Genomic DNA, 14038 nt, shown 5'->3' with positions numbered 1-14038 from the left:
CAGGACTTGTGGAAAACATTTTCCAGCTGATCTGTGAGTCCATCTACTCCTGTCTTCCACTCACTGACCTTTCAGCCACGGCCAGGAGCTGCTCTGGATGGAGGTCCCCTCTGTGTCCATGGATGTGGCTTTTCCCCTGCCTGGGGTCCCCTCATGGTGCCCAATTCCAGCCCTTTGTTCCATGTCCCTCACAGCCCTGGACTTGTCATGGTCCTTTTCCAAAGCTGCTCTCCCCCTCAGCAGATCCCTGAGGCTGTGCCAGCCCTTTCTGAGGCCCTGCCCTGAGCTGACACCCTTTGCTTTGCACCAAACGATTGCTCCTGCTGGAATATCCCCCCAACACTGGGTGTTTGGCTGCTGGAAGCCGGGAGGTGCCTTGGGGTTGGGTTTTTTGGAAGGATGATTGGGGATTTAGCACCTACTGCAAATGCTTGGAGGATTTCACACTTCTGTACAAAAATGCTGATTTGTGCTCAGGGCTGCCTAAACACCCATCTTCTTCCCTCTCCACTACCATTCGGTTAAACTGGAACCTCTGGGAGATGGAAGGCTCCCACGGAGAGCTGGAGGTTTGCAGGGGCAGCAGAGTTCATCTAATCCCACTTGACCTCTGGTTCTTCAGCTCCTCCATGTAGATCCATCAAAGGCCCAGGAGTTGGGGGACCCGGAGCAGCGGGAGCTGGGGCTGGCAGGACTCTGCTGGCTGCTCCTCTGGTTCAGCCCTGTCTGCAGCTGAGAGCAGGCAGGGGATGGACACGGGGCTGGCAGGCGGGTGCTGTGCCCCTGCAGGATTTAATCAGCAACTCCAGTCACCTCCTGCTCCTTGGGGTGTCCTGAGCTGCCCTCACAACCCAGAACAAACACCCAAGCTGGGAGTTACCATCCCATGGATCCCTGCCTTTGGGGGAGCCCATTTCCCACCTCTGAGAGCAAATGTACTTTTCTGTCCCTTGCTTGTAGACCCTGAATGACGAAGCTCCGGCTCTGGCGAGCACAAGGAGTCTGGAGCCATGTTAGCACAGGAGATGGCAAAGGAAACAGTGGGAACCAGGACACTGCACAGTCCGCAGGCAGGAGCAGAGGGCGTGAGAGGCAGGGAGCAAGGGGCTCCTCCCTGAGCAGGCATTTAATGCATCCTCTGGTCATTTTTTCAAGTGATACCCGTTGTGCACAAAGATAAGTTGGCCAAAAGCAAATCTCCATCACCGGGTCAGTGCTAATGTCCTCTGACCTGAGGCAGCTCTGCTTATCCCAGCTCTGCTCCTCCCCATTCCACCTGGGTTATTTCCAGCCATCCCTGAGCAAGGGTCACCTGTCCCCTTGGTAAGGACAGCCCACAGCCAGGCCCAGCAGCTCTGTGCTTGCAGAGGGATGCATCCAGCTCTGTTTCATGCCTGGATTGCCCACTCCTGTGCATCCTCCTGGAAAATGTAGCAGGCCCTGGGATTTGGGCTCCCAGCCATGCCCAGCCTCGGCTTTCACCTCAGTCCCTTGGGCTTCTGTTCTCATAGCAAATCCCGAACTGCACCCCAGATGACATCCCAGTGCTCCTCACCCGGCTCCAGAAGGCAGCAGAGGCATTCCCACACCTCAGCCAAAGGAAGAAAGAGAGGCAGAGCCAGAAGAAAGCACCAGCAGGGGCAGTGCAGCAGCCAGAACCAACAGGGAGCACAGGGGGGCATGGATGAAGGCAGGGGGGATACCTCGGCTCCCGGCCCAGCAGGGCTGGATCGATGCCATGGCACAGCCATGGATCCAGGTCCAGCAGCTCGGGAGGCGCCGCTCTCCAGGGGCACCTCTGGCAGAGCATGGAGCCTCCGGCACACAGAGGCAGTTTGCCTTTCCCTGAGCCCCTCATTTTCAGTAGTCCTGGTCTCAACACCCATTTTTGCTGTGCCTTCTGCAAAGGGATGCACTCACCAAGGTGTCCTTCTCTGCCCTCCCTCCTGGCAGAAGGAACGCTGACCCTCCAAGCAATACTGAGCAAGGCTGAGTTCATCAACTGCTTCCAGAAAACCAAACGGGCTTTGAAGCTCTTGGTGAGACATGGAGGAGTTTCCATCCCATGCAGGGACAGGGCTTTTCCCAGTGTATCCCAGCAGTGAGTGTTCAGAGGGAAATTAGAACAGAAAACACTGCCAAGGGACAAAGGTGTGGATTCCAGGTTCTTCAGAAGCCAGGACCAGCACTGTTACTACACAAACTGCCTGGGGTTTCAGCGGCTGGGGGCTGCACCTCACCTGGTCCATCAGCACGTGCAGTCACAGAGGCCTGGGGATGGCTCTGAGTCACCTGAGCTGAGGCTCCAGCTCGGATGAGTGGATGAACATAATCAGAGTTACATGGTTAAACACTGTTCACTGTTAGCCAGAATCCAGAGCCTTGGCCAATTCCCACCCTGGCTGAGGGCCCAGGGGCCTGAGCTAAAGCCCACAAGGGAAAGGGCCAGAGTGTGGTGCAGTCTGGGCAACGTAACCCAGCTCCCAAAATAATGTACCAAGCCTCTGTGACATCTCTGGGGTACCAGAGCCCTCTGAGGGACACAAATCAAATCAACAACTGCCCCAGTGTGTAACTCTCATGGTTCAAACTCTATACAAGTCAAGACATTTTGATTTTTCCCTTCCCTTTCTATTATTGTGAAAGTATGCAAAGGAAAAAAAGCCCAGTTTTCATGTGAGCCAGCCTTTCTAAAGAACTGGATAGGTGAAGTCACACTAGTTATACTATATCAATTTAATGCAAAATTAAAGCTTTCTGCGGGTCTTTTAGAAACCAGTATCAATCCTGCTGCAGTGTTGATTCTTCTGTTAGTTTAAATAGGCAAAAAACCCCTATCCCCCACAGATATGCAGGTATGCAGGTTCTCAATGCAACACAACAGAACTGTCTCCTCTGTCCCACCAAACCCAGCCACATACACAGAACACAGTGACAGCAGCTCTTTAAAATCAATTCTATCTCAATGAACTGTTTCAGGACTGAAATGTCACCCTCCTCCAAACCCAGCTACGTTTGTGACTCAGCAAAAATGGTAGAAACATAGTTCTCTGTGTTTGTTTTTATTTCAGTTCCCCTTTCAGACTCCCTGCTTCTGCCATGGAATGCTTCAAACACTCGTGGCACTGATGCCTCAGCCTCTTTAGGCTCTTTTTAATGGCTGTTTTAGTAACAGCTCTCAGCTCTCACTGCTTCCCCCATCTTACAACTTGAATAGTAAATAGTGAAAGATTAATGTGTTTTCAATATTATTTTTATTCTGTTAAATGACTGAATTTATATGAAAATTAGAGGGAGATGAATTTTGCACTGACAAGACTATTCAGACAGCTATAACCAAAGTGAGTTTACCAGTTTAAATATGGATCAGGTCATCCTTCACTGGTTAAAGCAAGTAATTATAAATGTATAACCCAAAAGCCTTAGTCCAGTAAAAGCTGAGGGAAATAGAATAAATCAAGCCCATAAATACCATCAGCTGCTAAGCTACTGAAAAAAAATTCCAAGTGACATAACCTTGCATCCTCCAGATTTGCTCTCTGCTGTGAATGGTCAGGGGCTGCCTCTGTTGCTATGAAAAGGTCCCACCTACATCAGGCCTGTTTTTTGTTGCCATTGCTCAATTTTTCCCAAGTGTTCTTGAACACCTGCCCCAAACTTTTGCCACACCTTGCCCTGACACAGCCACTCAGTGAGAAAAGCTTTGAAGTTGGCTCCAGCCCTGCCTTTTGTTCACAGCTCCAAGGCCCTGTGGAGCCTGGCACCAATTAGGGAGCAGATAATTAATAAGTCTCTCTCAGAGCCCATTTCTGGCACTGGGAAGGGATTTTCCTCTTAACTGAAACCAGCTCACTCCTTCAAATCAGTCATTTTAAGGCCTGGTATTGTCCTTCACACTCACTGCAACTCTTCTGACCAGCACCAGCACATTTCCATTATTACAGACTCACCCTCCTAGGACAGAAAAAAAATCTGCCACACTGCAAACAAAGACTCTGAGTCAAATCCACCGGGACCTCCCCAGAGCTCTGGCTGATAAAGCTCTCAGCAGCTCCAGCCAAGACTTAATGTCTGGCGAACAAAATGTTCTGGAAAAACGTCGTGCCTTCTATAAACACTTTTTTCTGGCAGATCCGTCCTGTTGTTTTAAAATCTGGAGAGGCTGACTCAGCCTGGCTTCTGCAGGAGCTAAGAGAACACGGTGGGTCCAGGGGAAGGTGGAGGGAATGGAGTGTGGGGAGGAGAGAGAAAGGGGCGCAGAGTGAGCCCCGCACGGCCCCCGGTGCTGCATGGAGCCGCTGCTTCTGCCCAGCTGCTCACACAAAGTTTATGTACACATTGTCCACATCCTTCAGCCTGTTTTTGGTGCCCAGGCAATTTTCCAGCATGTCTTTTGTGGGCAGGGAGCTGTCAGTGCTGGTGACAAATTGCCACAGCGCATTCCTGCCTGTCAGGCGGCATTTTTGCTCCTCCTTGGCAACGCTGTCCAGCAGGACTCCTCGGATGTCCTTGGGCTTCCCTGGCACGCCGAACACCACGAACAAGCCCAGGCAGTCCCGTCCCACCAGGCGGCAGAACTGGGCCAGCTTCTCAAACCTGCTCATGTTCTGGAAGCACTCGTCGGCCAGCGCGGCCTCCCGGCAGCAATCCTCGGCAGCCCCCTCGCCGTGGAAGAGCTCGGCCGGCTGCAGAGCCTGCACGGCAATCTGCAGCTTGATCTGCTTGTCAGACCCACACAGAGTCCAGATCCAGTCCACTCCGAACAGGGAGGATTGCTGCTTGGTCATTTTGCTGGTCATGATCTGCTCCTCCATGCCCTTTCCCACGCAGAAGCCGATGAAGTTGACCAGGAAGATCTCGCTCAGCGTGTTCGTGGCTGGCTGGAATTTGCTTTGAGGATCCACAAAACCCAGGTAGTCCTTCAGCCTTTGCGATGCATGGAGCACACCCTGGCTGAAGACTTCACACATGACCAGCGTTTCAGCCTTGTTCTCATGGTTGTCCTCCTGGGAGACCTTCTGGCCCATTTTCTCTGCTGGAGGAGGTTGTTTCCACATGCAGACTGCCTCAGGGACAAACCTTTATTGTCCAGCAAAGGCTGTGCAGGTGCTGGGCTCAGCCAGACCTATTCAGCTGCACATGGACACCTGCAGCCTTCCCGGTGAAGGTGATGGCAGAACTGAGCTCTGCGTGCCCACAGGGCAGCTGGGCTTTCTCTGGGTGTGTTTCTCCGCAGCTGACTGAGCAGGGACCAGCCCAGCAGGCCCTGTAGCTTTCACACTTAATGAATTCATCTCTGCTTGTTTTCCTTATTGTTAATTCCGGCACCATTTCTCTGGCTGATGTTATCTCATTCCAGTCTGATCTTATCTCCTTGGATCTCCTTTCTAGGACTATTGCACAGAAACCAATTTTTTGGTACAGGGTGTTGCCTGGAGATGAAACCAACTTTTTAATCTCCCAGAGAAGGGAGATTAACACTTGGGACCAGAGAGAGGGACAGTGCACCCTGGGAAGGCTTCCTCTGGAGAGCACACACTGAGCAATGATCATGTCACTTCTCACCACACCAAACAACCCAAGATGGTTAAAATCTGGATCCCAGAAATAACTAAAAAGTCTTGATACAGTTGATTTTTTAGCTGTTAGTTGAGCCCTGCTGCAGGCACCACTGACAAATTGATGAATGAGTCAACAAAAAATGTGTGATTTTGCCCCTTTTCCCTTCTTTGTTTTCTGAACAGAACAGAACAAGCTTCCATGGAAAATTAAAAGGAAAAAAAAAAAAAGAGGACGTGAAAAAGGGAACCAGCTTCCAGAAACACTTGGCATTTTCCACAGACTTTATTGGATTTCACATGGCAATACACAGCAGTTACGTTGCCCTCTCCAAAGAGGCACCAATTAAACACTCTGACAGTATGGACAGTGTGCACACACGCACCTAAAACCTCCTGACTCCATCGCCTCTCTCGTGCCCCTGCCCTGTAAGAGAAACAGGGCTCAGATGGCAGCTCGAGGGGATGGCCTGGCTGCCAGGAAAGGGCTGTTTGGAGCAGAATGCTGCTCACACTGCACTTCAGTAAACCATCACTGCCCTCACTGATAACACTCCAGAGACACTGGAGACTGTTTGTGGCTATTTCAGCACACAGTATTGTGTCACTAGCTCCCTTTTCCCCCTCCCCTTTTCCCCCCAGTTCTGTCCAGTGGCCAGTGACTAGTGAGAGCCATCCAGAGGAACACTTTTGTTTGGAAGCCTGTACCACATTTCCCAATGCTTCCACAGGGTTTTATGATCAACTTCCATGTAAATAACAACAATATTGCAGAGTATTCACAGAAAGGGAAGCCTGAATCCACATCCCAAGCATCTGCACCCTAAACCTTCCCACGTTAAATTTTGCATCTTGGTACATCAATAATCACCTACACTGCACATCCTTCAAAGGTCCAGGTTACCAGCTCACATAACTCTAATGCTGGAATATGCCTCTGATCTGAGGGGAGCTCCCTGAAAAACCTGGGAAGAACCTTTCTTCCTTTCCTAGCTTTTTTAACAGTGTTTCAGAAACAACCCCAAAGTCAGCACAAACCCCAAATCCCCTGCACAACACCAGGAATGATCTCACTTCCAGCAAGGAGAGCAACAAAACGAGTGACAAACGCTTGGCAAAGCAACACCACCACAAGGAACAATTCCAGCTGGACTTTTGTTTGCCTTTTACAGAGCAAAGCAGCTTCATGCCATTGTGCTAAAATACATGCAACGTTCAACACCATACAAATGACCACTGGAATAAAAAGTTACTTTTATTTGTTTGTTTGCTTGCTTTTGGCTAGGACACCTCACAAAACTGGAAGTCTGACACAAGATTCCCACTGGCTAGTCAGGAATTTTAAAACCTGATGATCCTCAAGAGCAGAGGAGCTGTGCTTTAAGAAGGTAAAATGATGAGCAACACATTTGATATCTGAATTTTGGAGGAAAAGTCCCACCTTAGGCTTAATAATATGAAATAATATATTTCCTATACATTTCTCTATAAAACTTTATTTTTTTTGCAACTACAACATCTTCATGTTAGTTACAGCACAGAAACATCCCTTCCATATGCAGGGAGTACTCTCAACTTTAAAGAAATTTTTTCAGTCATGGAAGTGTTAATAACCTTGTTGAATGCACTAACTACTGCTGCTGGGGACAATAAAGAAGACATTTTAAAATGTGCAGTTTCTGGATGAGTCACTGCTAGGAGAAACATGCTTTAGAATAGTTTCATCTCAAATGGAAGATCATTAAACTGTGCACTCAGTAAAAAGCAACAAAAGCAAACAGTTCCAAAGGTCAGCCTGCCTTTCCCAGTAACCAGCTGGTCTGCAAACTGGCATAATTTTTTTACAACCTTCTCCCCTTCCCTCACACACCTTCAACTTTCCATCACTCTATCTCACAAAATTTAAATTTTTGCTTTTATATGTACTTCATATACTTATTTTTTTCTTTTTTTTTCTTTTTTTTTTATAAAACAGTATAAAAATAGGAGCAACAGTCAAGAGCTACTGGGGAGCTTACACAGGGCACAGATGACTAAAATCCTACATTGGATAGGGCTGAACTGGTGTTTGTGCCAAAGAAAAGCACTTAGAGAAGAGCAGGAACTTCTATTTTTCAGCTGGGAGCTCAGAGAGAGCTGATGCACGCTATCTACAGACGCAACACTTTCACCTAACACCTTCTGTTCTTTTCAAACAGCAGAGAGCATTATCTGAGGCCAGGAATAAGCAAAAGGAGCACTAGCATACCACATCAATTTCAACGCAACACTCTGAAACATATCACCAGTTTGTACATTAAATAGAGTTAAAACCATTACCATTCACCAGTGTCTGGGTGGTTTTTATGGCAACTTAAGTAGGCACCTTGTTTTTTCTCCTTTTCTATTTAAAATTCTCCACCCCTCAGTGTCACTTCTAACAAACAGAAGCAAGAGCAATGTAAAGTACATGATCTGTCATGTGGAACAGGGATGTCCTTGCATGCAGGAGAATGAGCCTTTGTCAGTGCCTGGTGGTGACTGTCACACGTTGGAGTCCTCATCTGTTATACTGGTGCTAGGAGAGCGAGTGGCAAAGTCTTTGAACATTTCATCTTCCTTCAGCATGTGCTGCAAAGGAAAGGAGGGAAGAGTCAAGGTTTCTCACAACTGGAGTCAGTCACCTGTCCTGTGCTGGGCAGCAAACACTGTCTGCCAGCCACTGTTTTGTTCTGCTGAGGGAGGTTTGCACCCACCCTGCCCCAAAACCATCTCACTGCTCTCTGCCAGCCACTGCTTTGTTCTGCTGAGGGAGGTTTGCACTCACCCTGCCCCAAAACCACTCTGTCAGCTCACTGCTGTCTGCTGGCCCCAGTGCCTCAGGGCTTCTACCCAGAAAATGCATCCTGACTCCCAGCTGGAGACCCATCGACCATGGGCAATGGGGGCTGTGTCCCCTGCCCTCCCTGGTGTGTGGGGAGCCAGCACAGGCCACCAAAGCTCCCCACCAGGATGGGTGGGTACCTTCCTGAACCACTTGGGTTTTTGTGCCCTCTGTCCCTGCAGGAGACCCAAAGGACCTCAACTGACACTGTTTAACATGAGTGACTGCCAAGGGCCTCACACCCATCCCACAGAAACAGAGACCTTACTGCACAGACCCTGTTCACAGACTCACTGTCAGGTTGTTGATGCCTTCAGAGAATGCTCCTATTTGCCTCACCGTCCCTTCTGAATCTTCCATCTATAAAAACCAGAATGAATCATGAATTAATAACAACTTATTTGTATCATAGAGTGGAATCACAGAATGCATTGGATTGGAAGAGACCTTAAAAATCATCTCAGTCCAATCCCCTGCCATGGGAAGGGACACCTTCCACTATCCCACGTTGCTCCAAGCTCTGTCCAACTTGGCCTTAGGCACTGCCAGGGATGCAGGGGCAGCCACAGCTTCTCTGGGCAACCTGTGCCAGGGCTTCAGCACCCTCACAGGGAAGAACATTTTTCTAAACCTCCTGAGATCTAAACCCACTCTCTGTCAGTGTGAAGCCATTCCCCCTTGTCCTGCTAGGACAGAGTGACATTGAAGTGCAGCACACAATTTACTGACTACACCTGAGATGTTCAGACCAAGGGGGAAGCATGGCCTGCCAGGAGAAGAGAGTTACTCCAGAGCAGGCCCTAAAGGTGCTGCATTCACAGCTTCAGCCTCCTTGGGAGCAGAGCCTTTTGTCACTAATGCTGTGACAGTAAGAACTCAGGGCCTTCATGGGCCAAAGCAAAAGGAAGACTTCCCTTGAAATGGAAGGTTTTCCCACCAAACCTGACAGCTCAAAGACTCAGAATAGTTAGAACTGGCTTACCTGCTCCAGCCTGTCCAAATCATCATCATCATATACTCGCATATCCAGGCCAGGCTTAAAGCCCTTCTTCGATGCGCTCCCAGATGCCCTCCCCAGCTCCATAGGACACACATACTCCTCCACATCATCCTGCTTCTTCTTCCTCAGGTTCCCAAAATTGCTGAAGGTAAGTTTCTTTGGCTTAAAAGCGAAGAGAAATTTGTCTAGGAGTTAGAGAATCAGCAAAGAACAGGCCTACTCGTGCCCTCTTGTGCTTCCATGACAAAGGTCAAAACCCCAGTGCTCTCCTACACAGATCTTCTGAATTTCATGACAGTGGCAACTGAAAGGACAATGTGTACTCTCATTCTACCACTGTTAAGACACCACCATTTAACAGATCCCAAATGAGGTGAAAATTCCACATTAAACCATGAGTCTGTTAACAGTAAGGGACAGTCTCCCTCCCAAACATCTCCCAGTACAGACAGAAGGACAACACGAGTGCTACCTCTTGTCTCTGCATGTCAGAGAGGCTGAGAAGTGGCCTGTTCATGGTAGACACAAGTGTCAGCCCCAGATCTGTGAGGTCCTGCTCTCATGCTTCTTTCCTTAGAAACCAACCCCTTTTCTCAGACCTTACTGATGCTGCACCCTCCCAGCATGGATAAAACCAGAGATCCAAAAGCTTCCCTGGAACCTCCCACCCCTCCCAGAACAAGTGGCCTACCTTGACTTTGGCAGTTGCTGTCAGAAGGACGTAGTCTGGGGACTCCATGGCCTCACGCTTCTGCTGCTGGGCCTCCTGCCCCACCAGGAGGTTGAAATGTGTGGCCAAGTGCCGCCTCAGCAGCGTCTTGTTGGGGGGGATGTTCAGCAGCTGGGCCATGGTTTCTACATTGAAACGGGGCTCCAAAACCTGGGAATCCAATCACAGAGAACCCAGCTGAAGCCAGTACTGTCTGATGAGATGTCAAGGACATCCAGGCCTATCTTGGTCACTCCCTACGGCTGCTTTGGGATTTTTGTTTGTATTTTAGAGGAAATATACAACAAAGAAGGAGGAAAGAGAGTTAGCTAATTAAAGGATTCCCAGGCTTTCCTTCTGGAATTATAAATAGGAACAAATTGGCAGGTAAGAAGAAATGAACAGATAAATCCATCCTTAACTGAAGTACTGTGTGAAGCTGCCACAAAATGTTTACCCAGTATCATCTTCCAATTCTGGAAAAGGTAGCCAGAGGAATCATGGAAAATAAACAGACACAAAACCTCTGGAGCAGGGATATAACTCCTAATCATCACAACAAACCTCTGCAGATATAAGTCTCTTGTCTGGAGTATGTGATGCTATTAAAAACAATCCTGGTTTGACAGTGTAATCCCAAATTTTGTAAAGGTAACAAGCTTCCCCCACAAAAGAAAACCATATCCAGGTCAGGAAGGCAGAAAGTGGCTGTTCAACAGCATGGCAGCACTGTAGGGCAGGAGGTGGAGAATGCTATACCAAAACAGAATTGTGAGGGGAATACAGAGTATTAAACCACACAACTTCCCCTCAAGACATTCATATCCTTTAAACCATAAGGTAAGAAACTTCTTATTAAGCAGAATAGGTGTGTGCAGCAAAGACAATGTCAGAACATTGACCTAGAGGTTGCCAGACATCTTTTCTTTCCTAAAATGGAAGAAGGCACCCCGAAAGCTCACCATCAGCCCCCCGTGCACTCCGCTGCCCCGCAGGTTGGGCGCGTACTCTGCCAGATCCACGGAGCGCAGCCACTCCATTACGCGGTGGTTGGTCCACTGGGTGACCTCAGAAGGTGTCACATTATTCTGCCAACAGGAGGGACAGGCAGGTAAGGAGACGTCCCAAAGCAGGTGAATCCCAGCCCCAGTCTTTACTGAAACATACTTCTCCTGCCCTTAAGGAATACAATCCTACTTTGCACTTGAGAGAAGAATCTCTTTCTGGGTTGCTACCTTGTCGCAAGAGCAACGTGGGGATGGGTCTGGGCAGGGGGCAGGGCTGTGTCAGGTCATTTGATTATTGTGCTGTGCTCTAGGGTTATTTGCCATTTCTACCAGTAGAGCTGAAAATTCAGCTGTTCCATGAGCTGCTGTGCTGTTCTTGCAGATACACACTGTGGTTCTAAATCCAAGAGTCTGGGTTGTTTTGTCATCCATTGCCCTGTCCAGCATTTGCTGCTTCCAAAACACAATGATGGCAGTCTCCTGCCTGGTAATGGGGCCAAGCTCCTTTTACACAGAAAATTTTGACACAGCCATCAGTTTTCCAGAGAGTTGCACAAGACTTGTGGCAACAGTGCACTGAATTCAAGATGATTTGTTTTCCAGACAGCACATCAGAGACTGGGCCAAAACAGCCAGCTGTTGGCTTGGAGGAGAAGCAGGAGACTTGGAAAGGGGGACATGAGTTTGGGGTCATGGCAGGTAGAGGAAATTAAGTGATGTCAGAGCTTGAGGTTAAAAGAACAACATGAGGAACAGGAAACTAAAAATGAAGGAGAATGAGGAGACAGGAGGAGAGAGCAGAGCAGGAATAATCAAACACCAGGGATAAAGCCCTAGAGGATTCCTCTTCACAGCTTCCTTGTAAAGCAGTACCTCATCAGATGGCCTCCGGCGCAGGCAGTTGGGCTCAAAGTTGTTTATTCTCAAAACCTGAATGGCTCTTTTGATGCTGAGGTGGTGAAGGACACTGATGACCTTCAAGGAGAGCAGATCATCCTGTCAAAGAGCAAGAGGGAGTTAACAAACACAGACATGCTTATTCATGGGAGCAGCATCCTCCTGGAGAGGACTGCTTTAGCCCTGGCTTAAAAAGGCACGTTTGACACATCTAGGGGAAGATTTTAATATGTCAGACAGGTGGTTCATATCAAACCATTGTGCCAAAATAAAAACTTTCTGTGTTGCACTGTACTAGCTCTTGGGGGATGTTTTTCACACAGGGTACAGAGCTTAGTACAAGAAACATGGGGTAACAAGGAAGGAAAAAGAGTGAGATGACACATCCTCAGTGACAGGATAAGAGCCAAGGCAGCACCAACACACTACACTAGACTCACCGGGCATTTAATCCTGCCAGAAGTTACCTCAAATGTACAGCTAGAAGTTTAACTGAAAAAATAAATTACTCTGAAAATTGGGACATTCTCTATGGTTAGAATAAAAAAGAGGGAAGAAGAAAGTGTCTCAAAGTCCAAGTGCAGTTTGGCTAACTTAAATAAATTTATGCACCCTTGCTCCAGGGTTAGCCTAGCTTAATCTTTCAGTTTTACTTATATGTTATGAGTACTGGAATTTATTTTGTCAGATATTTAAGACAAGATTCTTTGCTTACCCAAACATCCCACTGCGTTCAGCTCAGTTTGTGATGAATCTGACAGTAGGTTATTATGTCATGGTTTGCTATTTCATTTATTATAAAATAATAAATGTTCCTTATTAATTATTTTGAGTTGGAGTAACTTCAAAAGATCATAACAAGTATTAGTTTAATACTTTGCTTATTTTGTTGGTTGTTTACCGACAATCTGTTGTCATAATTTGATGATTAAACTTGCTCTAAAAATATCCCCAGTGATCTAGGGCAGTTAAAGGGCAGTGACAATGGTAGTAAAGTCTCCCAACACAACATCAAACTTCATGGAGGCTGCTGGCATCACACCTCCCAGGGTTAAGAAGGAGAAAAAACAATCTTATAATAAATAAAATTGCAAACCATGACATAAAACCTATGCAAAACACATGCCAGTGAGGCATGAAAAGGTAACTCATGAGAGAGCAGGGCTGTGATTGATTTCTTTTTTGTTGTGCAGAAAGAATTAATATTAGGGATGTTCAATTTGCATTTGTGTCCCCAGAGAAGGAAGGTCTTATCTTACCTGAGCCCTTACACAAAGGAAACCTGACTGGCAGTGAAGTAGGGAGGTGATGCCTGTGCTAAGCACTTTGAAATGCAAAAGCTGTTAAGTGTAGCCTGCTTTCAAACAAGCTGGCTCTCAGAACTGCAATTTTCTTCAAAGGAAATTGCTTGGGTTTTCTTCACCTAAGCATCCAAGTAAGTAAGCAAGCTGATAGAATGCTTACTCACTGAAGAAAAAGATTCCGTCTGCTTCTATTAATTAACAACAATATGAACAGCAAAAGCATGAATGGCAAGCACAGAATTTGCACATCTTTGTGTACAAAAGCCCTGCCTCAGCACACCGGTGTCACACACAGCTGTTGAGCTCAGGATTGCCCATTTCTCATGCATGAGTCCAAATTCTTGCCTGCTGTATTTGCTCTTCCACCTGAATCTAGTAGGTCTGGAGATGAAAAGAACTTAGGAAATGCTTGCAGGTGAGCAGTACTATCTGATTTCTACAGGTTACAGCTATTGGCATGAACACAGGACATTCACTAGAGTTTAAAGGGGTCCTTTGAACACTGAGAAGCCAAGAACATGGAAAGGATGTCAGGAAAGGCAGAAACCGTTTACTCACCACAGTCATGTAATGGAGCATGCGGCCATCCACCTTCCCCTCATCAAACTGGGTCTTATACTGGGGCAGGCCAATGTCATCCAGCCACCCTAGGGCAGGACAGACACTCCTGTCAGAGTGGCAGCCACATCACCCAGCAGCA

At 47.7% G+C, this 14038-nt stretch overlaps 2 protein-coding genes across 13 annotated transcripts in view; both read right to left on the bottom strand.

Moving 5' to 3' along the window:
* Positions 1 to 3235: 3235 nt before the first annotated feature.
* Positions 3236 to 5724, bottom strand: REP15 (RAB15 effector protein). The gene has a single exon (XM_036404956.1). It carries the CDS (start codon positions 5055 to 5057, stop codon positions 4317 to 4319), a length of 741 nt encoding a protein of 246 aa, XP_036260849.1. The 5' UTR covers positions 5058 to 5724; the 3' UTR covers positions 3236 to 4316.
* A 101-nt stretch (positions 5725 to 5825) lies between these two features.
* PPFIBP1 (PPFIA binding protein 1) overlaps positions 5826 to 14038 on the bottom strand; it is a 110729-nt gene continuing 102516 nt past the window's right edge. For all 12 annotated transcript variants that reach the window (XM_036404945.2, XM_036404946.2, XM_036404942.2 and 9 more), the window contains 7 exons: positions 13897 to 13985; positions 12011 to 12133; positions 11093 to 11218; positions 10113 to 10301; positions 9404 to 9583; positions 8716 to 8781; positions 5826 to 8168 (listed from right to left, as the gene is read on the bottom strand). In XM_036404945.2, the coding sequence (XP_036260838.1) occupies positions 8082 to 8168; positions 8716 to 8781; positions 9404 to 9583; positions 10113 to 10301; positions 11093 to 11218; positions 12011 to 12133; positions 13897 to 13985 (860 nt within the window). In that variant the 3' untranslated portion in view covers positions 5826 to 8081. The remainder of the gene's footprint in view (positions 8169 to 8715; positions 8782 to 9403; positions 9584 to 10112; positions 10302 to 11092; positions 11219 to 12010; positions 12134 to 13896; positions 13986 to 14038) is intronic.

The sequence above is a fragment of the Molothrus ater genome, chromosome 5, assembly GCF_012460135.2.
Source record: "Molothrus ater isolate BHLD 08-10-18 breed brown headed cowbird chromosome 5, BPBGC_Mater_1.1, whole genome shotgun sequence".
NCBI classification, from domain to species: domain Eukaryota; kingdom Metazoa; phylum Chordata; class Aves; order Passeriformes; family Icteridae; genus Molothrus; species Molothrus ater.
Note: the sequence above shows the minus strand (reverse complement) of the source record. Positions and strands in the feature narration are given on the sequence as shown.